The sequence below is a fragment of the Astatotilapia calliptera genome, chromosome 20, assembly GCF_964374335.1.
Source record: "Astatotilapia calliptera chromosome 20, fAstCal68.1, whole genome shotgun sequence".
NCBI classification, from domain to species: Eukaryota; Metazoa; Chordata; class Actinopteri; order Cichliformes; family Cichlidae; genus Astatotilapia; species Astatotilapia calliptera.
Window position 1 is genome coordinate 35,485,413 of NC_137441.1, and position 25,323 is coordinate 35,510,735.

Genomic DNA, 25,323 nt, shown 5'->3' on the forward strand with positions numbered 1-25,323 from the left:
TAGGTGAGTCCGATTTAAAAATAAATTCTCATTATTCTTAAAATATTATTACCATTTACATTAAGAAATGTTTAAATTATAATTTTAAATATCTAACAGCTTTTAGGCTTTTAATAAAACTCCCAGACTGGATAAGACGCTCCAAAGAATAAAAAAGGTTTAAAGATCCTTTTTTAACTTTATTTAAAAAATGAATCCAAGAGAAAGTCCTTTCAAAATCTAAAGAATGTTTTGGATAGATATGGATTAGAAATGATCAAATGAGAATGTTGTCTCACTGTATTTTAATTTTTACCACTTTAATATTCAAAATAAACAAAGACCTTTTTGGCATAAGAAAGAGCATCCATTTAAAGATCAGCTGATCAACAGTCCAGTCTCTGGAAGTATCTATAACAGTATAAATTAGCACACTAGATGTTGGAAACACCCTCTATTAATAAAGCCAAGTGTGTGAAAGATTTTAAGTGCGGTCAGTTGTTGTTCACACCTCATAATCAATGGAGATTCCATTTGGCCAGCTTATGCTCGCATTGACCATGACCAGCCTCTGGGAGCCATCCAGTCGTGAGCGTTCAATACGAGGATACTGACCCCACTCAGTCCAGAACAAATACCTGCAGCCAAAGAAGCAGGGGAGTATTTGAAACTTTAGTCAGAGGAAGAAGTATGCTTAGGAATACACGCCAAGTAACTTAAAGCAGCATTATTACAGAAAGCAAAATGAATCTTCTGGCGAGGAGCCTTACCCTTTCACTGGGTGGACAGCTATGGCTCTGGGTTTGTCCAAGCCCTGGGAAATGACAACATAGCGGAAGGAGCCGTTCAGCCTGGCCACCTCGATCACATCAAAGCCCTGGTCAGTCCAGTAGATATTTCCTGTAAAAGAACACGTCCATCAATCAGTCTGCATCTTTTATCTCTACTCAAGCAGTTTAATTTTGATTGTCATTTTGCATGACCACACCTGCTATCCAGTCAACAGTGATGCCCTCCACCCTGCCAATACCGTTGGTTACCACATCTTCCCTCCACGTCTGATCCCTCTTGGCTCTGCTGATGGTACTCAGACCCATGTCCACCCAGTAGATTGTGTCATTCTCTGAAGACCACACAAAAACGGGTTTAAAAATATCACTCAAGCTGGGTTATCTATTCGACGTCCCTTAGAGTCACTCACCAGCGTGGAAGTCGATGCCAACAGCCAGAGAGGTTCCAGAAACCGGCACCAAGGCATCCGATTTGTCTGCTGGGTCGAGAGGAATTCCTCTGATTCCCTCGTGAACAGAGTAAAGCAGGAAAGAGCCCATGCCTGCTCAGAGAGATTAGGTTATTGATTTCTCGCCTCACGATGCACTTCTCCCAGTTTTCCTACTCTAGTTACTGTAGCTGTGTCTTACCTTCACAGGACTGTTGGCCCGTCTTGAGGCTGTATCCGGCAGTGCACATGCAGGCCCTGGTTGTCGGAGAGGTGGGCAAACACAGCTGTGAGCAGTCACCATTGTTGTTACTGCACAGGTTGACACCGGCTAAAGAAAAGATCAGAGGAACAAAGACAAACATTTTCTTTACTAGTATTTGCATTAAATGCAGGAGACTTTACATCCACTTCAGAACATGTAACTCTTTTTCTGTTACCTTTCTGCACATCCTCATCATAGATCCTCATGTGCATCATTGGGGAGGTGTTGTTTCGCAAAACTTTCCAGTTTCCTCCATCCTTCTTGTCACATGTTCCTATCTGGTCAGTTCCCTGATCGGCCCACCACAGCTTGTCTCCTACATAATTGATGTAACCAGAATATAAGCCAACAGAAAAATGATAAATATACAGAGGACAAGGATGATAAACTTAAAGTATTACACTTTTCTTCTTACCCATAATAGCCAGCGCAGTCGCTTTGGTCAATTTGCCTTTAACACCTTCAAGGATCTCGAGTTTAGAGCCATCCAGCTGACAGCGGTTAATGGTGCTGTTTCCTGAGCTGATCCAGTACAGCTGCTCCTTTTCATAGTCAATAGAGAGGCCTGAAAGCAAATAAAAATCATGCTGTTATTTATGTATAGTACATGTGCTACACTAACATGTTTGTTCTGGGCTTTTACTCTGTAGAGAATCTGTATTATTTACTGATAGGGGTACATCTGCTCACCTACTGGTCCTTTCTGGTTGGTGAAAAGTGTGGTGCGGTTGCTGCCATCCATGTTAGCCATGCTTATACTGTCACCGTCAGTCCAGTAAAGCTTCCTGTGATGGGAGTGTGAATATTATGAAATATGGAGAGAGGCAAGAAGAGTACAGTACTAAACAAGGATAAAGTAGATCAAAGATTAAGACTAAACTTGAAGGGAATAAAAAAAAATAACCTAGAAGTAAACAACAAAAGAAAAACCTTTCAATCTTTAAGTGAGTAATATTAGGAGAAATAACTGACATATTAAACTGAATGCAGACATATTAAGTGCCGGGAACACTCACCCAAGCAGAGGGTGGACCACTAGACAGTGGGGCTTGTCCAGTCCCTGGATGACGGCATTCTTGAAAGATCCATCCAGTCTGGCCACATTGATCTGCTTCTTATTGGCATCGTAGCTGGTCCAGAAGAGGTTCCTGGACACCCAGTCTACTGCCAGGCCATGGGCATTAGGAAGGTCTGCCAAATTTCAGAAGCAAAATGAAGCTTTGCAGATTTTTAGAACATGCAGCGTGCTAACAAAAACTGTTTTTATTTATCTTCCCAAACCCTCTTATTATACTTTACAGCGAATATTAAATTATGAGCCTTATTTTTTTAAAAAAACAAAGAAAAGCAAAGAAGTAAATAAATCACGGACTGACGGATATTCCTGAGACTGTTCTTACCAGCAGAGACCACAGTCTCCACCCCTGTGCCATTGATGAAAGCTCTCTTGATGGTCTGTGTTCGCACATCTGACCAGTAGATCCGATGCTCCACAGCATCATAATCCACCACTGTCGCGTTGTCTACATCCGGCACGGTGAAGGAGATTATGTAGTTATAGTAGGGGTTGTCAATGTCAACACCTCGGATCTCGATCTGACGAGCGTAAAGAAGGAACTTGCGAGACTCTGGAAAAGAGAAACAAACACTGGATGAGATGAGATCTACTAAAGCACGTTATTCTAGCAGGAATGCAAAACTAGAAAGAGAGGAATAAAATGCATATTTCAGGCTGGTTTTTTTTAACATGTAAAATTAGACATGTCAGTTTTTCCAACTCCAATGTTGGAAATGAAGACGTCAGGAAAGATTTAGAATGACTTGAAGTTGAAATTTCATATTAGGCATAAACACCCCTTTTTCAGCTACATACATTCTAAATAAGGAATTAGGCAGGGTTAGGTTTTTACTTCTTATACTTAAGAGAGATAAAATATCACCTGCTAAACTGAAAATCTGCATAATCAGCATAAACAACAAATGATTTTAAGCACTGAATTAGAAAGTTTGGTCCAAACTTATTTTATTTGGTTCAGAGTGGAATATAAGTGCTTAATTAAAGTTCTCGTTTTAATGTGCATCCAATTATTTTTACATCTAAATGGCTCATGTTTGGATCATTTTTGGAGAAATGCAAAAATATGAGGTGATGAAAAAGAGAGCGTCTGCACACATGTACAAAAATTCCCCACAGCTACCCTTCGAAACCATCATGAAACCCACTCGTGCAATCAAACTGCAACGAATGAAGACTTCCCTTCATCTTCAGTGACAGGATTTTATATGAAATTACATGGAACTGAAAGCTAAGAAGGGAATATGGAGCAAGCGGAGGCGACGTAATCAGATCTTCTATCAGAAAAGATATCCTGTTCAGCAACACGGCTCACCGTAGCAGTCAAAACAATTGCATGAAAAGATTCCAGCAAACACAAAGCCCCTCTCTCCCTCCTTGATGAAATGGATTATATGTGACAGCGCTGTCTGTATATCCTCCATCACAGCAGATTTGAAAAGGTAAGGGGAAAAAGAATGTGGGTGATGTGCGCTTTTCTGCTGTGAAACAACGGGTCTGTCCTTACCTTTGCAGGTGTACTTGTCGGGCTGCAGCTTCATGAGGTGAGGACAGGCGCAGGAGAAGGTCTGGTTAAAGTTGATGAGACACAAGTGGGAGCAAAGGGGTTTACCGTCAGCGGGGGCACATGGGTTGGGGGCTGAAAGGAAGGAAAGGAAAAACATTAATTTGGATGTTTCAAGAAAGCAAGAGAGACAAAAATGCAGATGAGATGTGTTTTGTGAGAAACACAGGAAGAGGAGGCTCACAGTGAGCTTTGAAGATTTCAGTGAATATAATACTAATAACTCTGCATTGTGGTGTTACACCGAGACATGCTGGAGCCTGCTTGTGTCAGAGGAATTAAATTAACCTTTTACTCTTTATTTATTGGCCTTTAAGGTAATTAAGTGGGGGGGGGGGGGGGGAAGATTTGTGCCTTAAGGAGTCCACAGACTGCGTGACTATAACAAACGTATAAATTCATTACAATGTGCATCATTCAACTTGTGCAGGACATGAAGTTAGATGCATGGAGACTGTACAGTGTAAGAGTGAGATCGTGGGTTGCACAGCTGCAGCTCCTCCACTATTTGCTTCTGAGCTACTTCCTCTTGACAGGATTGTGATAACAGCTGGAGAACTCATTGTACAAACAAGGCTTCTTCTGCTACAACTCAGCTACACATTCTTCTGCATTGGAATTCCAAATATTTTGTTTTCCATTTTTATTTTAGTTTAGGTTTTAGTTTAGCTTTTTTCCCCCACAATAGCACCATAGATATGGTCAGATTGCCATTTCATGCTGCAGTCATTTCATTCACATAGGCAGCAGCAACAGTCATGGTGTGAGACGGTCATCCTAAATTCTGGGCTCAGGCTATCATTCAACATAAAACAATTGCAAATTTCAAACTGTGACCAGTGTATGAAGCAATATCATCACAGTTATTTTACACTGGCTATTATTTATCAAGGACAGCCGAAACGGACATAGTTTAAGACAATAGAAATACCCCCAACCCTCCAAGGGCCAAGAGCAGAGTATAAATGTGTGTGTGAAAGGGTAAAGGTGGCCTGCAGTGTAAAGTACTTTCCCATTTCCTTTGTCTTCCAGGTCTGTCAACCCAGCTTGCTGCTTCGTCACTGTCATAGTTATTGGTTGCAACTGTCAATCAACAGTTTTGTCAGATCCCTCTTTCCCTGTCACCAATTACAGACCCAGTGCCTCTCTACTGCCCACATACCCTTGGGATCCCCTAACCACTGGCTACTAAACAAGGTGACAGTGCGACATGGCAAAATGCTCAAAAATAAATCCGACGACCCTTTTGCAATCTTGCCAATCATGCGTGTCTGTGAGATCAGATCAACATATGACATTTAAGTTGCAGGGGGAGGATTTTATTTCCTACCCGGCCCGTGGGAAATGCCAAACAGTGAGGTGACTTTTTGATCAACAAGGCAAAAGCGGGAGGTGTCCAAAACGCTCACAGTGTGAGGAGACAAGAAGTCTCGCAGGTCTAAAAGGTCAGCTGTCTTGGGGGAACAGGAGCCATGAATAACATGGTGAGCAATGAACTGTGAGCTCGCCACCCTTCTCCTTAGAGTTACAGCCATGCTGACAAGCAGGGGTAAATGTGTGACACGGTCGCTCTGCCTATGCAAGCATGTGTTTCTCTGTGAATGTCTATGCCTCTTTATCTGGTATGCTACATACCCTGGGGTTGCCTGGATGGGTGATAGACCTGCAAGTCAAAGGGCTGCGTGTTGGTGCGCTGCACCACAGTAACGTTGTGTCCTGTCCATTTATTGGCTTTGGCCAGAGTGTTAGTCCTCCAGTCAGTCCAGTAGACCTCGCCTCCGTACATAGTGACAGCAAAGGGGTGGGACAAATACTCATGACCCCGCAACACTTCAATCAGCCCCGAGCCATCGTACATTGCTGAGTAGATAGCATCCGACCTTGAGAAACAACAGAGAGATGTATAGTATGTAAGAGCAGAGACATATCAGGTTAAGTATGTTCATGTTATTTATTTGCTCTTTAAATGTAGTTTGTTGTAAGCAAAGAACAAAACACTGGTGTAGCAGCCAGAGATGAAGAAAACTGAGCGAGTGGGTGATGGAATAAGCAAGTGGGTAGATGCGGTGCAACCTGAGCCGTATATTTAGAATCTAGTGGCAGATGCTACCTGGCATCAATCCAGACAATGCGTCTTTCCATGTAGTCCACAGTGAGTCCGTTGGGCCACCCACCACTGCCGGTCTCCCTGTGGATGGTGCGTCTGCCTTCACCGCTCATGGATGCTGCCTCAATTCTGGGCAGACTTGCATCCCAGTCAGTCCAAAACAGGATACTGGTGACAGAAAATGATCAATGTGAGGAGGGATTTTACAGATGTGTACAGCATCATCGCATGAGAACTGGTTAATGAAAGAAACAGTAGGATGAATATATCCATCAGATATATATCCAAGTTTGGAATCCATCCATATATGGTTCTTACCCATCTCGAGGATCTAGGGCGATGGCCCGGGGATGCTCCACTTCGCCGGCTAGCAGGGTTGTTCTCATGGTCCCATCCAGTTTGGCCACCTCAATCTGGTCCAGATTGCTCTCCACCCAGTAAATGTTTCCTGCTATCCAGTCCACAGCTAGGCCTTCTGGAGTAGCCAGCCCATACTGGATCACCACCTCAAAACTGGTCAGGGCTGACCGGAGCAGAGAAAATCCGTACGGAAAATTTGAAGATTTTTATTTTAAAGCTACACATCAAACATGACAATTTTATAGCATGTGAAATTTTAATGCTAGCAAAGTTTTAAGAATGGGGGGGAGCATGGTTTGTGTTACTTTGACTAAAAGAGAGAGAATCTCAAGATGGCACATTTATCACAAACACCCCTGAAGACAAATCAAACCCCACATCTAAGAAAACACACAAGACCTCAAACATTTGGCTTTAGTGCAAACTAAGTGCAAAACCACAACTTGTGATCAATCTTTGGCTCCGGGTTAAAGCACACATGTCTTAAAATGCCTTCCAGTAGTAATTAGAGCGAGACGGGTATGTCTTTGCAGTGTGCTTGAAAGAACAGTGGAGTGATATCTGCCTTTATGTGTCTTTGTGTGGGCCAGGGTTCCTTTATTAAGGCGCTGGCACTACCCAGTTTATGCCCACTACTTTGGAGCTGCTGAAATGACCTACTTAACAAGCAGCAGGAGGTGATCTATGAGCTGGTCACAATGTTCCTGCTCAGGAGCCTTGTTTTAATGTTAAACTTGGAGGGCTGGGAACTGGAACAGCAGTGTGTTGTGCCTCCTACGCTACATCAGTGTTTTGGCTGCAGTCAGGCACAGCAAGTACTGAGACAAATAGGAAGAGACAAAGCCTTCCGTGTGCCCCCTTAGTGCTGTGCTGAGAACACAATTTGATTGGCGAGCAGACCTGGGTTTTTGGAGCACGAAAGGCTGACCATGACCTGCGGGATTTATTCAGGGTCACAGACCACCACTGCTGACCACAGCCTCTTTGAAAAAACAATTGGCTCTGAGAAATTAGAGCGTATTTGTTCAGCGGAAGTTAATTTCCACGAAATGCTCGGTCAAAATCACGATTTGCTTATGTAATCACCACCTTGCAAGATTTTTGTTTTACTTTAACAAAAAGATTATAAGATACAAAATCAGAGCAAAAAAAAAAAAAAAAGAACACAACAAGCTAACTCACCTCCATTTTCAGACAGTTTCCCACGATAGATCTTGTCCTCCACAACATCAGTCCAGTACAGGGTGCTCTGGTTGAGGTGGAAGTCTAAAGCAATGGTGTTTCTAAGGCCTGGTACAAGCACACTGAACTCTCCTTTATGAAGGTCAATCCTTCTGATCTCATGGCGATTGGAGAAGATGATGAAAGGCTTGAAGGGATCTGAAGGAGAAAAGAAATCTCACTCAGCAAAGCGTACGGAAAAACCAAATCCCAAATTCACGAAAACCCCACGTTGGTCATGGATCAAATCCTGTCACATCTCACACATTTGCTCCATATAACATTTCTAGTTATAAATATGTCAAAATGCTGGCTGCTCAGCCTTCTGAAGAAACATTATTAGTGGAGTAAATCCTCTAATAGTTTAAAGCAAAGTGAGACAAAAATCTCTACAAGACAAAAGTCCCTGTTTCTTGGGGGGTGGCGTGGGGGGGCTTACCGGTGCTTTTGCAGCTCTCCATGTCAGACTCCAGCTCCCAGCCCTCATAGCAGGAGCACTTGACACTAGATTTCTCCTGTTCACACTTCTGGCTACACTTGAGATGTTTGGCGCAAAAGCTCTGGATGTGGCAGGTCTTGTTGTCAGCTCCCAGCTCCATGCCCAGCGGACAAGAACACATGAAGCCTTCCCCAGGAATAATGCTGCAGTTGTGACTACAACCCCCATTGCCCAGCGAACACAAGTCTGCAGGCAAGAAATAAAATGAAAGGGTTGGCGTTTATCCAGAAAGGTGTTTTGAATGTTAAATTGTAAGTTAAATCACAACATAACATTGAACAGATGTTGTGCTTTCTGAGTTCAAAGTTTTTCCAGAATATTCTCACCACAAAGTTTCTCATCGGAACCATCCGGACAATCGTCTGTGCCGTCACACAGCTTCTCGGGAGGCAGACAGATGGAGTCGTTGGTAGCGCACACGTGGTGAGACAACTTGCACACCAATGCCTCGCAGTTGTCCTCATCCGAGTTGTCCTCACAGTCACTGTCACCGTCACACACCCAGGCTTTGCTGATGCAGCGAGCTGAAAAACACCACAAAATACTCATTTTTAAGCTTGTGTCATTTAGTTAGCGCACCGTTCAAAAATACATTTTGGCCAATGCTGCTTCGGCACTGAGTGGACAGAATGATGATCTTCTTTTAAACTTGTACATTTTGTTTGAGCACACTAAACGTCACATCTGGAAGCTGTATTTGTGACATCGCAGCTGCTTTGACAGCGAATCGTGGTCTAACTTGCAACTTGTCTACAAAGTAAAGAGTAAGTCTTTTAGATATTTAGGACAAATCTTATATGTAGCAGTTTTGAAATAAATAAAAAAAACAGTTAATAAATTAAGTTTATAATAAATTTTAAGAATCTCTATTTAACTCACATTTCTTGTAGGAAAATCCAAAAATCATTTATGAGTGAAAGCACTGCTATTTTACATCACTGCGTACGTCTGGAGGCAATCTCTATTATATTCCTCTATTAAATACAGTTTACAGTTAAATACAGTCACATCATTATATTGACACAAGCACAAAAAACAGTGATTTCCAAGTTCCAGTTTTTATGTAATCCTGATGACAAAATGGAAACCAGTGGCAACAGTCGAACATTATCCATGACAGTCAGTAAATCTTCCACTTTCTCTTCCTCCTGCGATAAAGCATTTCATTGCTTTCTTGCACAACAAATAATCACATCTTTTATTCATACTGTCCAAAAAGTTCACCCTTAACTAGCATCTGGCAAATTCCTCACCAGAGTCCCTGCAGCTGAACTTGACCGCAGGGTCACAAGTCTGAGTGAAGCCCTCGCAGTTGCTCTCATCGCTCAGGTCCATACAGTCTGTGTCGCCATCGCAACGCCAGCGCTTGGGAATGCACAGGCCGTCCATGCGACACTGGAACTCGTCTCCGTGGCAGCCACCTGGAGGTCGGGTTGCTAGAGAGACAAAATGTCATAGTTAGCCAGCAAAAGTGATGATGTGTGCAGAGAAGCAATCAAACACGAACAAAACAGAAATCACAGCTCACAGCTACAAAGACCACACAAACAGATGCCCAAAAAACAAAAGCAAAAAAACTGGGATGAGAAAGAAAAGGCCGTTACAGTCATTAGTTATTGTGCAGGTATCCTGGGATGCTGGGTGACAACCTGACTCTGAGCCAACCCAAATAACAATAATACACATGGCTCACTGACTGTAGCGGAGAGATTAAATGCATCGCTGCAGAAACGGCACAGTGACATCTCCTTATGACAGCGTTCGGCACAGCTAAATAAAACTGGACTCCTCGCGGCACAGGACCACAATATATAATAGGGGAAAGTGATGAAACCGTTTTATTTTATTTCACTTAATAACTTCCAGATGGCAGCCAAGAGAACTCGCAAACACACGCAGCCGGGCACACACAACAGAGCACAGATTGCTCATTAGACCAGCAGGTCACGCTGGGCCCGGATTTTGCATGCTGGGACTTAACAGCATTTCGGCATGGATCAAACGGTACATACAACATCGGACACTCACAGTTCACAGGAGCTTCTAGGCAGAGCAAGGCTAAAGGTAATTGTGCAACACTGAGATGTGATGTCGTTCATATGAAAAAGCAGCACACCCCGAGGAAACACTCCAAACATGTAAGTTCATATCGCTACAGCACAGTCAAAACATCTGTGCTAGTTGCACGACACCATGAAAGAGTTATGAGATTTGTTGTCTAACCACAAAACATAGCAACAGAAATGGATCAGAGGAAGCTGGAGAGCATGTAGGGGCATGTGGAGTACAGGAAGTGGGATAGGGAGAAGCTAAACATGTTGTGACGTTGTGACAACTCCTTTATGAGTGCAAATAGCAACCTGTAAATATAATGATAGCATCTTTGATAAATGACAACGAGAACCTGACTCAGCTACAAGACACGAGAGCAGACGCTACCATAACAAAAACAAGTTAGAGCAGGACTATTTCAGTTTGAGCTAAATTACCTTGGTTGGTACAGTTGGCATGAGTCTCGTCACTGTAGTCTCCACAGTCATTGTCGCCGTCGCAGGTCCAGTATTCTGGGATGCAGCGGCCGCTGTTACATTTGAACTGGACGCTGGAACAAGAGTGGCTGCAGCCTGCTTCGTCGCTGCTGTCTCCACAGTCATTGTCTGTACATCAGCGCACACACGCAAGATTTTTAGATTGGATTCTACAGTACAGCGTGACAAGTGGGGAAGGGAGGGATGATACTCACCGTTGTCACAGCGCCAATTTATATTGATGCAGCGGCCATTGGCGCAGGTGAACTGGGTGAGAGGGAAACAGGTTGGATACGCTGCGGAAAGGGAGCAAAAGAGGAGTGTATTTAAAAAATATTTATAGAGAAAAATGTGATATTCAAGGAAGAGCAACAAAATGAAAGAGCAATAAAGACTCACCACAGGAATCAGGTTCATCTGAGCGATCTCCACAGTCATCATCAAGGTCGCATGTCCAGGAGATGGGGATGCAGCGCCCACTGGCACAGGGGTATTGGTTGGGTGGACATGTGCGAGCTGAAAGGGGAAATTATACATTTGTTCTCTGCTTATTTTTTAGGGTCTGCGCTGTTACAGAATCAAACCATGCGAAATTGCCTCAAAAAGTCTATCTATCTGACACACTCAGAGAGCTTTAACTAATGGTGCTAAAGATTTATACATCTTCCTGAACTCTTTGTAGATTGTTGCTGGCATCTGCTGCATGACTAAATGAAAACTAACAGATCACTTTGGATCGCTTTACTCTTACATGCTTCCTCCAATTAAAACAGTTTTAAAGTGGAGTCATCCTCTGATGACTGCATCATTTCTTTTCCGATATGAGCACAGCTGTATGGTCTGGAATTTACTCTCTTTCTCCCTCTCTGTATGCTCTCCGAACTAGATGCAACTCAGCTTGTATATACCAGAGCAGGTGGTGTTCGATTCATCCTCATCGTTTCCACAGTCATTGTCACCATCACACAGCCATCGCAGGGGGATGCAACGATTGTTTTGGCACTTAAATCGCTCGGCTGAGCAGGTGTGCTGGTCTGGGGGAAGAAACAGAAAAGAACAAAATCTTAGAAAACGGTTCAAAGTCTGTCAAAGTAGCAAATGAAGAACATTCTAGTCGAATGTGACCCTTTGCTTTTCGGTATTGACTCATGATGTCAGAGTTAGCAGCCACGTAAACGCCGCATGGAAAGAGACAGATGTTGGAAACTTTAGTTTGCCCTCTGTCGGGTTGCGTTAGCTAAGACCCTTAAACACCCTTTTGTTTATCTTTGTGTTGCTGTGTAACCATGACAATGATGCGGCACACTTACAGCAGAGCTCAGGGGCTTCATCGCTGTTGTCCAGACAATCGTTGTCCCCGTCACACTTCCAGCGCTCTTGGATGCAGCGGTTGTTCTTGCAAGCAAACTCCCCAGGCTGGCACTGGGGCGGGGGAACGTAGGCGGGGTTGGCTAGAGAGGAGATCAGGGGTAGGAGCAGAAACAGATGAGCCATTGAGACAAGAAGCGAGCATGTGAACAAAAGCTTTTTAGTGACCAAGTTAGCTTTTGTTAGTCAGCTCTTAAAGTTATAAAAATATTGACGGAGCTTAGTTAGAATTTCTGCACACATTTGGAAACACTAACATTTAAAATATCTTGCAAATTGAAAGCAAAGTGTGGATTTTGTTTTAAACTCATCTCTTGTACTGCCAAGCAATATCATCTTCTACTGGTAAGACAGCTAAGTACCTCTGCAAGTAACGTTATTGCCATCAAGGATCTGATCATCAGCACAGGCGCAGGATCTGCCATTAGGAATGGCGAGGCACAGACTGCTGCAGCCGCCATTGTTGACTCGACACGCGTTGGTTCCTACACGAAGTCAAAGTGGGAAGAGACGCAAAACAGTGTCACGTCATCTTATGTTTAATGGGAAAAGGGAAAAAATAAGTAGAAGGATACGTACCTTGCTGCTGGTGTGCATCGTACACTCTGATCTCAAATATGGGCGGCCTCTCATTGCGGAGTAGAGTGACTGTTTTAGTGACTTGGTCCAGTTTGTAGATGCTGCCACCGCGGTACTCGTTCCAAAACAGAAATTGTTTGTAGTGGCATAAGCCAAAGGCATGGTTAAGCTCCTGCCCCTCATACACCACCTGTTAAATCGAGAATGCATCTCAAATTCTAGTAGGATAAAATTGTAATCAGACAACAAATACGACATAGTCCCAGAGTTTCACCAACCTTTCGCTCAGTGGTGTTTAGGTAAACCATCTCAATGCGGTCGTAGTAAGCATCCACCCAGTACAGGATTCCCTGGGGAATGTCCAGACTCAACCCATTGGGCCACAGGACAGTTTTGCTAGTGAGGAACACTTGGTGATGCGAACCATCCATCCAAGCTTTCTTGATCTTGCCTCTGTTGCTCTCTGTGGGATCCTCCTCCCAGTCAGTCCAGTACATCCATCTGGGAGACAAGGTGAGGTATTACCACATTCGAAAGGTGAGACATTTCTGGATCTGAACTGCAGAACCTGTTAAATATAGCTTTACGCTGTGATGCTCTTTGATGCAACATCCCACAACAAAGCAAATGAGGGAGTATCTAAAAGAAAAGAATCTCTTGAAAACCTGCCAGCTCCTACACATAAATGTGACCAGCGAGTCAAACAAAAACCTACCGTGTAAGCAGCCCACACAACTGCAAGGCACTCAAAACATACTTCATCTCAACTGAATGCTGATGGAAAGAAGATTCATTAAGTTAACAGCCCCTCCCTCAAGTCTCACCCGTGCTGGGGGTCCACAACAATGGCTCTAGGGTGGCTCATCTTGCCCTCAATGAGAATCTTGCGGGTCCGTGAAGCCTTCTCCAGCCTGGCAACACTGATAGTCTTCTTTGGTCCATCGTCTGTCCAGTAAAGATTATTTCCCATCCAGTCTACTGCTATTCCCTCTACCGTGTGGATACCTGAGATAAGCAAAAGTAGTCAGTGTGAAAAAGCTACTGGCTGTCCAATCCAAAAGAATAAATAGAACTGAATCTGAAATAAGCTGACTTCATTATTTTTTTTTTTATCCACAAATTCTTTTTAGTAGCCTGAATTTTCAGTCTTTACCATCCTTCAGTATGACGTCTCTATCTGTGCCATCTATCTTCTGCCGCCCGATGATGTAGCTTGTGGCATCAGCAAAGTATATGAATTCATTGGTGGCGTGGAAATCCAATGCTCGGGGGTTCATTAGGTTCTCGATCGGAATCATGTACTCATCGGGCACTTTAGCGTTCATGTCCATGCCCCTGATGACTCCAGGACGACCCTTGCCATACACCAAGAACAACTCGTGGTCCGGCTCTGCAGAGAAGCATCATAAATGAACAATTATTCTGTCAGAGATTTTCAAACCACTATTACTTCATTCCCATCTCCCATCATCAAGTCAAAAGGTTTTCATCTTTGTCAAATCAATTTCTTCACTCACTCTTGCAGGATTTGCCATCGCTGCCGAGGCTGAAGCCCGAGCGGCAGCGGCAGGTTCGGGTCTTGTGGCTGTTGCTCAGCAGACATATGTCAGAGCAGCCCCCAGCTTTTCCGAACTGATCCAAAGCACACGCGTGACTACGCACTGAGCGAGGAAACAAGCGCACAACAGTTATGTAACGATTTGCTTTGAAAACACATTTGCCTGGCAGTAACTGTTATTTGTGGACGTTTATAAAAGTCTCACTGCGCACCTTGAGGTTGACGTCTCTGATGGTACACGTGCAGCGCAGCTCCCCGATCTAACCGGGTCACCACCTGGAAGTCGGAGCTGTTGAAGCGGTTTACTCGAATCACGGTCGTTTTGGAGTTGAGGTTGCCTTCGTTCGAGTTTGTTGCATAGAGATAGTTCTCAAATACAGTCAGCCCATACAGATGCTCGATCTGAAATAAGATAAAGGAGAAAAACATTGAGGGGAAAAAAGAGATGTTGCATGTCAGACATAATATCTCTGCATTCTTAGCAAAAGGGTTTGCTCAAGCTGGCTGACTAATAGTTTGGGCAATATTGTTTGTGCACATTTTATCTTCAACACTGTCCTGCAAATCCAGCTTAATTCAACTTGTCTATTGAGCAATTGATCGGTTTAAATTTAAGAATGTGAATAATCTCTGTAAGACAGAGAAAACTAGAGAAACACAGACAGACAGACAGACAGACAGATAAAGAGCGAGTGTCTGAGTAAACTTGGCACGGAGCAGCACAAAGGCTTCACTCCTCATCTGCTGTAAAGGAGAGAGGGGTCTTACTTTTATAAGGGTCTATTCTGTGCAGCTCTCCTCTGCTGTCAGAAAGATGTATGGGCTGAGATCACATTACCTCCCTCCACCTCTCACACAAACACACACCACCACCACAGTCCTGATTTCATTAAGATCATTACTTCCCTATAAGTTTGAGCCAAGCTCCACTAGGGCCAGACTAATATGTTTAGCGAGGCACTAGCCAGGAAAATCACACACTCTTTAAGTAATATCAATCAAGGCAATAAAAAGGACCTATCCCCAGGAGAGGCATGCACTCTTTGCGGGAAACGGGAAAAGAGCTTTTTCTCCAAACATACGATTAAATCAGAGATATGGAAAACAGATGTTTTGTGAGTACCAAGCTGGGTTGATAAGATGCATGCAGAAGCCTTTATTCTTGAGTGCGTTTGCGTGTGATTAGGTGTATTTCTTATGGTTACACTGATCCTCAAATCCTCACCATCAGACCCTGGATGATGGTGTGCCGATTCTTGCCCTCATAGTCCACCACTTCGATGTAATCCAGGTAAGCGTCAGCCCAGTACACCAACCTGTTCACCAGGTCCAAAGTGATACCGTGGGGGAAGACAATCTTACTGTCAACCAGCTTAGTGCGGTTTTGCCCGTCCATGTCACAACGCTCCACCCTCGGTGTAGACCCATAGTCTGTGAAGAACACTTTTCTGTAGCAGGGGGAAGAGGATAGATTTCAATTACAGAAGGTTTCACAGAAAAGGAAATGGACTAGATAAATTTAGTTGACCACAACTAGGACAACTGTATTAGACATCGGAATTAAATAAAATTATTTAAAGACAATCGCAAAAAAGAGAAATGATCCTTTTAAAAGGAACTACCAGATAACAGATTGTCAGTATCAGGAACTTGAAACAACCAACATGGAAGTATTTATGTCGGAAAGAAGGATCCCGTCTAGGTCCGTGTCTTGAGAAAGTGCTCTGATTTTCGCCTGGCTGCTTGGTCAGCATGTCGCCTGATCATAAGACAGCATTTTCCTGTTGAGCAGTGCTAAAACAGGATGAGGGCAATCTTAAGTCAAGGAGCCTGGAGGCAAATACAGACCCCATCACTGGGTCCAGGGCGATGCCTTTAGGGTTGTACAGCTCTTGGTCCAGCAGGGTCACACAAGTTTTGCCGTTCTTGTTGCAGACAAACACCCGGTCGTCCACGTCATCCACAAAGTAGAAGTTGCCAGTCAGCCAGTCTATAGCCATCTGCTCCACATCTGATGGACGCAGAGGAGAGAAAGGGAGAGAAGAGGATGAAACAACAGGATAAAGAAAGAAAGAAAAAAACAGGGTTGTGGGAGTACAGTCATATAACTCTTAGTCATAAACCACAATGAATCCAAATACTCTTTTTTAATTTTATGATATCAGGAACCGTTCCAAGAATACTTATACTTACCGCTATCTTGATACAAAAAAAATAGCAGCAATGAATTAATGTTATTTATTGTGTAATCTTGCAGGTTGTCCATTACAAACATTCCACTTGTGTTTGATTAAGGCATGTAGAGTGCGGGGAAGGAAAGGAAAAGAAAAAGGTGTTGTGTTAAGAGTTAGAGGTGAAGTCCAGCACTTTCTAAACTTTGTAAACTCTTATCAGTGAGTAAGACAGAATTCCCTCGCAGACCTCATGTCTGAAGACATGCTCTTGAGTAAGATTATTAAGTATTAAGCTGACACTGACCCATTAATTGCATGTGTGCAGTGCAGAAGGGTCTACATGATTGCTAATATGAGTCAAACTGACCCGAAACTCTTGCGACACCTTCATGAAGGATGTCAACATTTTGTATCCACTTTAAGTCAGTTTAAGGAAGAAACTTTGCAGATGGATGCACTGATGGGAAGAGATGGTTGTTTTAACAGATTCCACTGCATATTCTTTAAAAGCAAACCAGATCACTGCACACACACACACACACACACACACACACACGCACACACACTATCAAAGTGACCACACACACACACACGCTCTTGTTTACATATGCCTCCATTAACCATTTCAAGTGTGTTAACCTGAGGTGCCTTTCCAAACCTCTGCTAAAATTTCCAACTCTTCATTATATGCATTTAGATTATAATATAAACTCTGATAAGAATTTTTTTTTAAAAAGGATGTAAACAGATCAAATCTAATGGCTCTCTTACACTAGACCGAAAGTAGGGTGGCAATATCCTCGCTAGGTAGAGTTAAATAAATAAATAGGTGGCTACCCGCTGATGGCACTGAATTTTTTCCACAATCACCACAGCTACTTGCAATCAGACTGCAGGTACTGTGGTGATCAACTGGTTGTCCATTTGGGGCATTGCTGGTCACCGCGTGCAACGTGCAACACTCTTGAGCAACACATTCAACCACTCACAATCATACAGTGGTCACCTGGTTCCCTCCCTCTCAGACAGATTGGCAGGTTTATAAAGAACTGTTGTCCAATTTGTAAATGCAGACAGTTTGTCAGTATGTTGCAATCAGTTTGACTCAATCAGTAGTTTTTGCCAATCTATCACAGTTAATTGTTTGTAATTGCCAACGTGTCCCCATTTAATCATCTTAGACACCAAAAACTGTTTTTGGATGGAGACCACATCGGGACCAAAATCAGAAAGCGCCAACTTTAATTTGGGCTGCATGCGTTAACACATCTGAAAGTGAGCCAGTAACCTCTCCCCAAGCTTTGAGCATTTAGAGAAATAACTGCACTGGAACGCTGCAGCAATGCTTCGATCAAAGCGGCACAGAACTTCAAAATGCAAGGACTACATGAGATTTGAAGTTTGCTTGATGAAATGCCATAAATAACACATTTTTATGCGATTGAGGAGAAGATTGATAACTCTGACCATCTCACATCAAAACTGACTATACATTAACTAAACTAAAAAACAACATGGCCAAAACTATATAGGCAAGTAGCAAATGTTCAGCAGTCCTGGGTGTTTCAAAAACACCAGGATCAGAATTCTGACAAAAGAAAAAGTTTCTCATGAAGTTAAAAGGGATAGTGATATTCCCATTGGTATCTCTCCTAAAACCCAACTCCTCTACAAAAATCCAGCTGGAAGCACGCCTGCACAAGGCATTGATTAGATTCATATACAGAGTACAGAGACAGTTGTGCAACCCAGTGACTGCTGCGTTGTGTAACAACCTACGGAGCCCCTTACTCCAGAGAGCCAGGCAGTCTGTTGACGTCTCCACTGATGCAGCTTCTGGTAAGTGGAAAGTTTGCTGGGAAACTGAATGAACCCACCTCTTTCTTCTCATCTAACCACTCTACCCTCCAACCCCCTTTTTCTCTTCCTGCCTGTTACACCTACAGCTTAAAGCACTTGGAGGAAAGGTTTAAAAAAAAAAATAGGAAGCATACAAGGCCACAGCCTTAGCAGTTCTTCAAACTAGACAAATGTCTTCTTATATTTACATGTCAGTACAAAGCAGGAAAGATGGTGATTTTTCAGCTTCCATAATCCTCTTTGTGCCAAGAAGATCCTATTAATCTGCACAAAAACGTCACTGACCCCTAAAGAGCAGAGTTTTGGGAGTACTGCGATTATGCTTGTCTACAGGGATGTGACATTTGACCTCTATTTAAGAGGCAGTTATACTATGGCAAATCTCCCCCTGGAACAAGTAAAAAGGAGATGTAATTACCTAGATAAGAAGATCTGATGAAAGACAAAAACCTTACATGAAACCTTCTGAAAAAGATGCCCAAAAAGGACAACATCAGAAAGACAGACATGGTGAGATGTGCTGGTCCCTGCTGTGGAGCTCCGCTTAGAGGGTGGAGAGGATGGGACGGGTCAGCTCTGCTCTCCTTTTATCTTCACAGTAGGAGAATTAAACATGCAGACAGAGCTGGCCACATCTGGAACCTTTGTACACTTATCTGCGCTTCTCTTTCAGGCTCCCAAAAGCTATAAATCAACCAGTTCATGTGAACCCTGCATCAACCCTACACCTATCCCTAAGTCTGCCCAGCGTGCTATTACTAGAGCACCTGATCCCTGCTTCTATTAAACAGAACAGACATAAGCAGTTTATACACATGAATGTCCAGTGAATCAGGTCCAGACATTGTCTGCAGCTTCCTTTTCACACATGTAGCGGACAGCAGGAGATTATCCATGTCAGAGAGATGCTTACTACCTGAAATACTATGTTTGGTTTAGGCGACGGTTGCTGCCAGGTTTCACAGGATATGACACAAAGCAGCACGCTCACGTCCTTACTGTCTATTCTCTGGACAATCACCTCCTTTATTAAGCCTAATGTACATTACACAGACGCCGCACTAAGGGACCTGGAATGATAAAATTTGTTTAAAGCCTGGTCCGACACATTCGCCTATTTTAATTGTCACAAAAAATTCCTCTGGGTAGCATCTGGAAAAGTTCAGGGCAGAAGCGAATATGTTAAAACCTCTGTAGCGAACAGGTTTGGACCAGTTTTATGAGCAGATTTTGAGTTGAAGGAGGTTGTACGGGTGCACTCTTATCTCAAAATGCTTTCTTTTTTAAGCGTCGCAGTAAAAAGGATACAGAGGAAAACAATATATAATGAAAAAATCCAACAAAAGAATGGATGAAAGTGTCAAATCTCACTTCATGAAACATAATGTTACTAAGTAATGGCTGAACGACTCAAAGGTATTTGGGTTTGTGTGCGTGCGCATGCTGAAGTGACCTGACTGGACATGACTTGAGACGGCTCGAGGAATGTAAGTGAGTGTTCAGGCTGACATAAACCAACAGAGGAATGTGAATACCATTGATATGACCACTCACATATACATATTGCTTCAAGGTGTATCATATAACTACCTTCGGTTTCGCATTCTCAATTTCATCCTTCCCTTTAAATTTCATTTGGTGTTTCTCCCGATTCCACACCTCACAATAATTTATCCCTTAGACCACTTAAAAGAGCACACTATCAGGGAACGTGGACTCGGGTTTGCATACCAGAAATAGAAAAATCGGTGATTAAATTAAATTAAATTAAACCTATATATTGCCAAATCATAACCGCAGTCACCTCAATGCATTTTATATTGTAAGGTAAAGACCCTAACAGAGAGAAAACCCCAAATCAGATGATCCCACATGAGCAAGCAGTTGGCGAGAGTGGGAAGGAAAAACTCCCTTTTAACAGGAAGAAACCCGGACAACCAGGATCAGGAATAAGGAGCCATCTGCCACGACCAGTTGTGAGTTTTGACTCTTTTATTAAAATGATAATAATATTCCGTGTGACTGTGGACATTTTCTATATCAAATCAGATCACGGATTCCTAATTTAGGCGAGAGCTGCAGTGAGTATGCCACAGGTATCTTCAGTATGACATCTGATATCTGACACTCGCCAAATACATTTATCAGCAGTGCTTCTTCAGGTTGATAGAAATGTTTTTCCCCGAAATATAACTGCGCTGTGCTTTCAAGAAGACGCGGTTCAAAAGAGCACTGGACCAAAAAGCAACAGCAAAAAGCCAACACAATAAGGGAGAGACGGGATATGAGGGACTCATGACTGAATCAATAGACTGGAAAAACCCCAGAGTTTCTAAAGCTTCTAGCCTCTGCCCCGGCTGTCAACAGTGACGACTATTACACAAGCTTCATTTGAAGTGGATATGAGCCAAGGCACTTTCAATCATGACACAGGTTTTGTGTCCCACACTTCAGGGTCTACACACCCCAGATACTCCACTTGTTTTCTTCCTGTCTGCTGTTCTTCGCCTGGGGCCAGGTTCTCAAGGGAAAACTTCTCACATGCATGTATGTGTTTACGAGCATGCAAACCATGCCCTTGCTTTTTGTGTTTTGTCTGCAAATTCTGCCCCCATTCTTAGAGAGTAATGGCTCTGTCAGCCAGGTGAATAAAAACAGACCTTGGCAGGCTTGCAATCACAGATAATTCATTTCAGCATTATATGAGTAAGTCTCTCAATAGGAAGTAATCATATACTGTGCACATCCATTTGTGTGCATCTGGTTGTTACTCGGAGCCTGTGAGTTCAGACAATGCACAATGACAATGCTACCTTCACAAAACAGATGTGCTGCCTATCCACCACATCTCAGAGGACAAAATGTACAGTCCTGGGAAAGACTTAGAAAAAGGCAGAGAGCACTTTTGTCTGGCAAACCCTAGTGCCAAATACCATCACATAAGAGACCAGTGTCTGATCATACTAGCATGGGTCAAACAAAAGCAGCGGAAAAATACTTTTCCAGGCTTCTGAAAAGCTCCGCACAGTAAGTGCATGAATCAAACTTCCCAGCAGGTTGCTTTTACCTGTCAAGAAGTATGCAAATGAATAACTAAAGGCATGCTGGAAGCCTTGTATGTATTATATAACTGTAAGTCTGCTACACACACATTGCTTCTATGGGATAGTTTAGTGGTGTGTCAGGGTGCCCCTGTTCTTTAGAGGAAAAAAAATCTTTTGAAAAATAAAGTTGGCCTCAGCATTTCTTCTTGGCACTTTCAAGTTGGTTTGAGCTGCTTTTGGGAGACAAGCTTACAGTAGAGTTTGAGCTAGCAAACCCACAGCTGACCACTTTTAAAGAAAACAGGAAAATATAAACTATGTCAACAACTGTCTGTAAACTTCTACTCACGGTGCAAGCTGAGAGAGATGTTGATGGTGCGGTTGTTACTGACAGACTTCAGGTCTTGGATGCTGGCACACTTAAGCTGGGTGGCAGCGGGGGTATCACCCACATCTATCCAGCAAACAGTCTCCTCCGCATAGATGAAGTCCATAGCCATGGTCTGTTTGGTGGCGATGGAAGGAACCCGGGTCGCGGAGCCACTCAGGGAGGTGCATCGGATGTTGTTAAGGTTGGCGATCAACAGAACAGGCAGACGATCCACAGGCTCTGGGTGAGGTTAACAAATTTTTAAGTAGAGGAGAGAAAATATTAGGAAGGAATATGATCTCCTGCATAATGTTTTGGCCATCCATTTCCTGGTTCAGCGTGAACTATAATCATTGGGCTCTGTCGATTCCTGTCCACCCCCTCACCATTTTTGGCTTTGCAGGAGCGGTTGTCTGGCTGCAGGAGATAGCCCTCCACACAGCTGCAGGTGTAGCTGCCTTCAGTGTTTGTGCATGTCTGACTGCATGTTCCATACACACCACACTCATTGAAATCTACACAAAGAAACACAAAAGCGCATTAACACACACAGTAAATGATGAAACTTTAAGATAGTGTTCTCTTCTCTTCCAAAGGCTGGTTGAATCACCTCTACATGCTGTCCCCTGCAGTCAGCAACCAGATGGTTACTTTTTGTTTGTCTTAGGCCAAACTAAAATGAATTTGCCAAATCACCACCCACCTTTACATTTCTTTCCATCTGCAGCAACCTCGTAACCATCTCCACAGTAGCAACGAGGCCCATCATGAGTCACTGCACAGCCAATCTCGCACCCATGGGAGGCACAGTCTGGTGCGTTTGCTAAACCAGGGAAAACAGAGCAACATAGAGCGTGTTAAATACTGCTGAAACATGAATACTATTAAGGATAGCAGGGATGATCCCAGGGCAATCTTTACAGAGGCATGCTATCGTGTCCAATCCTATCCTGTCTTACAGGACTGCAAGACTGCGAGTGCATGTGAATGTGTGTATGAGACAAAAGGACTGTGGTTAAGTGTGTGTATTCATCTGTGCATGTGACAGACGCGGTGATTCGAATGTGCACACATTAGAGAGCTTCTTCTTTTCCAGCCTCAGAGGAAACTCACGGTCACATCCTTTTGGCATGAAATGAAAGAGGGGAATCCGCACATCCTCATGGCCTCTGTAGGTTGTGCATGAGCATGCAGAGGTGTGTGTCAGGCCAAGAGCATAAATAGGGTTGTGTGGCTGTGATAGATTCTTGTCACATGACACTGCTCATGAGTCTAAATACATTAAAACAGTGTGTACTGTTTGTCATGGTGCTTTAAGGTGACTTTTTCCTCATTCAGTGAGGATTTCCAAAGCTCCCTCAGCAGAGACACGCATATAAATCGTTTCATATTCCAAAGTAAAGTACACAGATGAATCAGTGTTCACCATACAACTATTTGCATTAAAACAAACATTTTTGTAAAGGAACTTTCAACCACTTTAAGTCATTACTTATTTTGCTGCTCAATTACCAGATTAACAAGTCAATTCTTTTTTAAAATTGGTTTTAGGACTGATTATTAGCTAGATAAGACTTCATCTTCTAACCTCATATCAATATGAACAGCAGGACCGAGGAGAGAGAGCATAGAAAAAACAAAACTTAAGGTCAAAGCAAATTTCCCCCAAAAATAGAAAAGATAAGTAAAAAAGGAGGCTTCTAGCAGCACAAAGACATTTAGCCCAACCTCCAACAAAAACAATATAATCGTTCATACACTATGTGTACTGCAGCTAGTCGTGGCACGGCTGTGAAGAGTGGAGACTGGACCTATTGAAGGACCCTTATTATATAAAGCCTGTGGCACTTTAGGCAATAATGACTCTTTTGTTGTGGCTCCGTTGAAAGGAAGAGTCTCCAGCAAACATTGTGGCCCATATCGAATCCACTCAGCAACGCTCACGCTGTGAGAGACCACAGGCAAGCAGAGAGCTAAAATACCCAGCATGTTTATCACAGCCCAGGTTCATGGATTCCATTTAGCAAAGGCTGGGTGAAACAAAGTGACATTATACTTAAATATTATATATTATATTAAGGAATATTCTAATATTAAGGACTATTCTGTTATATACCATAAACGCTAGTCATAAAAATCCAACAAATGAAAAATTATTAAGTGGAATCTGTAACGATCCGTTATAATAACGGTCCTATGAATTAAAAAGGATGATTTGGTTTTCATACATTTGACAGAGTTTGGTCAAAGTAGGTTCTGGATTTAAATGGAGAGCGAATTCATGTTAAAATTAAGGCTAATGTATCGCTGAACAAATGTAATATTTTACCTTAGTCACAGTTAAAAAAAAAAAAAAGATTCTGGGATGTGAACATGAAAAACGTACTTGATCCAACCTCAGAGGAGAACAGATGAATGGAGAAAGAACTGAAGAAACAATTAAAAAAGAAAAGAAAAACAAGAAAGTGAAGGGAGAGGAGAGGCTGGAGGTGTAAACTGCACATACAGGACTCGAGGATGAGGTTAGAACGTTCCAGCTCTAAGCAAACAAACAACAGCTGTATGTCAGACGTTTGACCAGAGCTAATGAACGAAGCAAACAAATCACACAGTGACACACTGGAGACCTTCAGTCTTAAACCAGCACGCCAGAGTCATTGATCCTGTTACTGCAAGGATGGCAACCCTCAATTTCACTATAGACCTCTATGTGGAAGAAGGGAGACATCTGATGTGAGGACTAGCAGGCTAAAGAGTTTTTAAACAACAAATTTAGTTTGAATGTCTTAAAATTCATGTAAACACTCAAGGCATCAGTGAAAATAGGATTCATGTATAGTAACGACAGAAAAGGTTGCTACTTGAACTCTGAGGTTTCAGTAAAATCCCACCAATATGTGTATTCTGACTATTTGTGCTAAATTAGGGCCTGCCTTCAATTAACACACACACACACACACACACACACACACACACACACACACACACACACACACACACACACACACACACACACACACACACACACACACACACACACACACGAGTAAATGGTGTGATTAGCACGACACAATAGCATGAATATGATGAATAATAATAGGAGAGAGGGCGGAGATGGAAAGAAGGGAAGAACTGTCCTTGGACTCATTTCCTCAGCCCGTGAGGAAATTTATGAAAGTTGGCATTTTCCTCTAAAACCCAATCATGATGCTGACAGGCTGGCTACAGCAGTGACACAGGCTGAATGAGACAAACACATTTTGGTGTTGAGTTCATACAGTTAAAAAACAAATGAGTGACTTAATGAATGTCAGCAAAAGACAATTTATCATAATCTATCCACCAAGTGGCTTGAAAATGAATCAGCTTTATTTTATAAAAAAAAGCCTTTATTTCTATACATGATATCATAACTGTATAAAGAGGCGATTTCAGCGTGTGACATTTTAAAGAAAGGCGTTTCACAGGACATTCTTTGCGCTCTCACTGTCTGCAGACAGGTTTACACATGCTTTTGCCTTCTACATGCCACAGACGGAAGCCTCACATTATC

The 25,323-nt window shown here is 42.8% G+C and overlaps 1 protein-coding gene across 2 annotated transcripts in view; it reads right to left on the reverse strand.

Annotated features, from left to right (window-relative positions):
• LOC113013000 (low-density lipoprotein receptor-related protein 1-like) overlaps positions 1-25,323 on the reverse strand; it is an 80,217-nt gene that overhangs the window by 26,184 nt on the left and 28,710 nt on the right. For both annotated transcript variants that reach the window (XM_080294410.1, XM_080294409.1), the window contains exons 4-38: positions 22,474-22,593; positions 22,157-22,285; positions 21,750-22,010; positions 16,171-16,333; positions 15,548-15,770; positions 14,535-14,724; positions 14,282-14,425; positions 13,918-14,154; positions 13,589-13,769; positions 13,043-13,265; positions 12,765-12,954; positions 12,548-12,670; positions 12,128-12,268; positions 11,726-11,851; positions 11,217-11,333; positions 11,033-11,113; positions 10,779-10,946; positions 9,543-9,725; positions 8,616-8,813; positions 8,230-8,475; positions 7,752-7,949; positions 6,528-6,732; positions 6,213-6,377; positions 5,738-5,982; positions 4,046-4,177; positions 2,864-3,091; positions 2,480-2,654; positions 2,154-2,248; positions 1,879-2,028; positions 1,639-1,779; positions 1,401-1,529; positions 1,181-1,312; positions 968-1,102; positions 750-879; positions 491-617 (exon numbers count right to left, since the gene is read on the reverse strand). In XM_080294410.1, the coding sequence (XP_080150536.1) occupies positions 491-617; positions 750-879; positions 968-1,102; positions 1,181-1,312; positions 1,401-1,529; positions 1,639-1,779; positions 1,879-2,028; positions 2,154-2,248; positions 2,480-2,654; positions 2,864-3,091; positions 4,046-4,177; positions 5,738-5,982; positions 6,213-6,377; positions 6,528-6,732; positions 7,752-7,949; positions 8,230-8,475; positions 8,616-8,813; positions 9,543-9,725; positions 10,779-10,946; positions 11,033-11,113; positions 11,217-11,333; positions 11,726-11,851; positions 12,128-12,268; positions 12,548-12,670; positions 12,765-12,954; positions 13,043-13,265; positions 13,589-13,769; positions 13,918-14,154; positions 14,282-14,425; positions 14,535-14,724; positions 15,548-15,770; positions 16,171-16,333; positions 21,750-22,010; positions 22,157-22,285; positions 22,474-22,593 (5,831 nt within the window). The remainder of the gene's footprint in view (positions 1-490; positions 618-749; positions 880-967; positions 1,103-1,180; positions 1,313-1,400; positions 1,530-1,638; positions 1,780-1,878; positions 2,029-2,153; positions 2,249-2,479; positions 2,655-2,863; positions 3,092-4,045; positions 4,178-5,737; positions 5,983-6,212; positions 6,378-6,527; positions 6,733-7,751; positions 7,950-8,229; positions 8,476-8,615; positions 8,814-9,542; positions 9,726-10,778; positions 10,947-11,032; positions 11,114-11,216; positions 11,334-11,725; positions 11,852-12,127; positions 12,269-12,547; positions 12,671-12,764; positions 12,955-13,042; positions 13,266-13,588; positions 13,770-13,917; positions 14,155-14,281; positions 14,426-14,534; positions 14,725-15,547; positions 15,771-16,170; positions 16,334-21,749; positions 22,011-22,156; positions 22,286-22,473; positions 22,594-25,323) is intronic.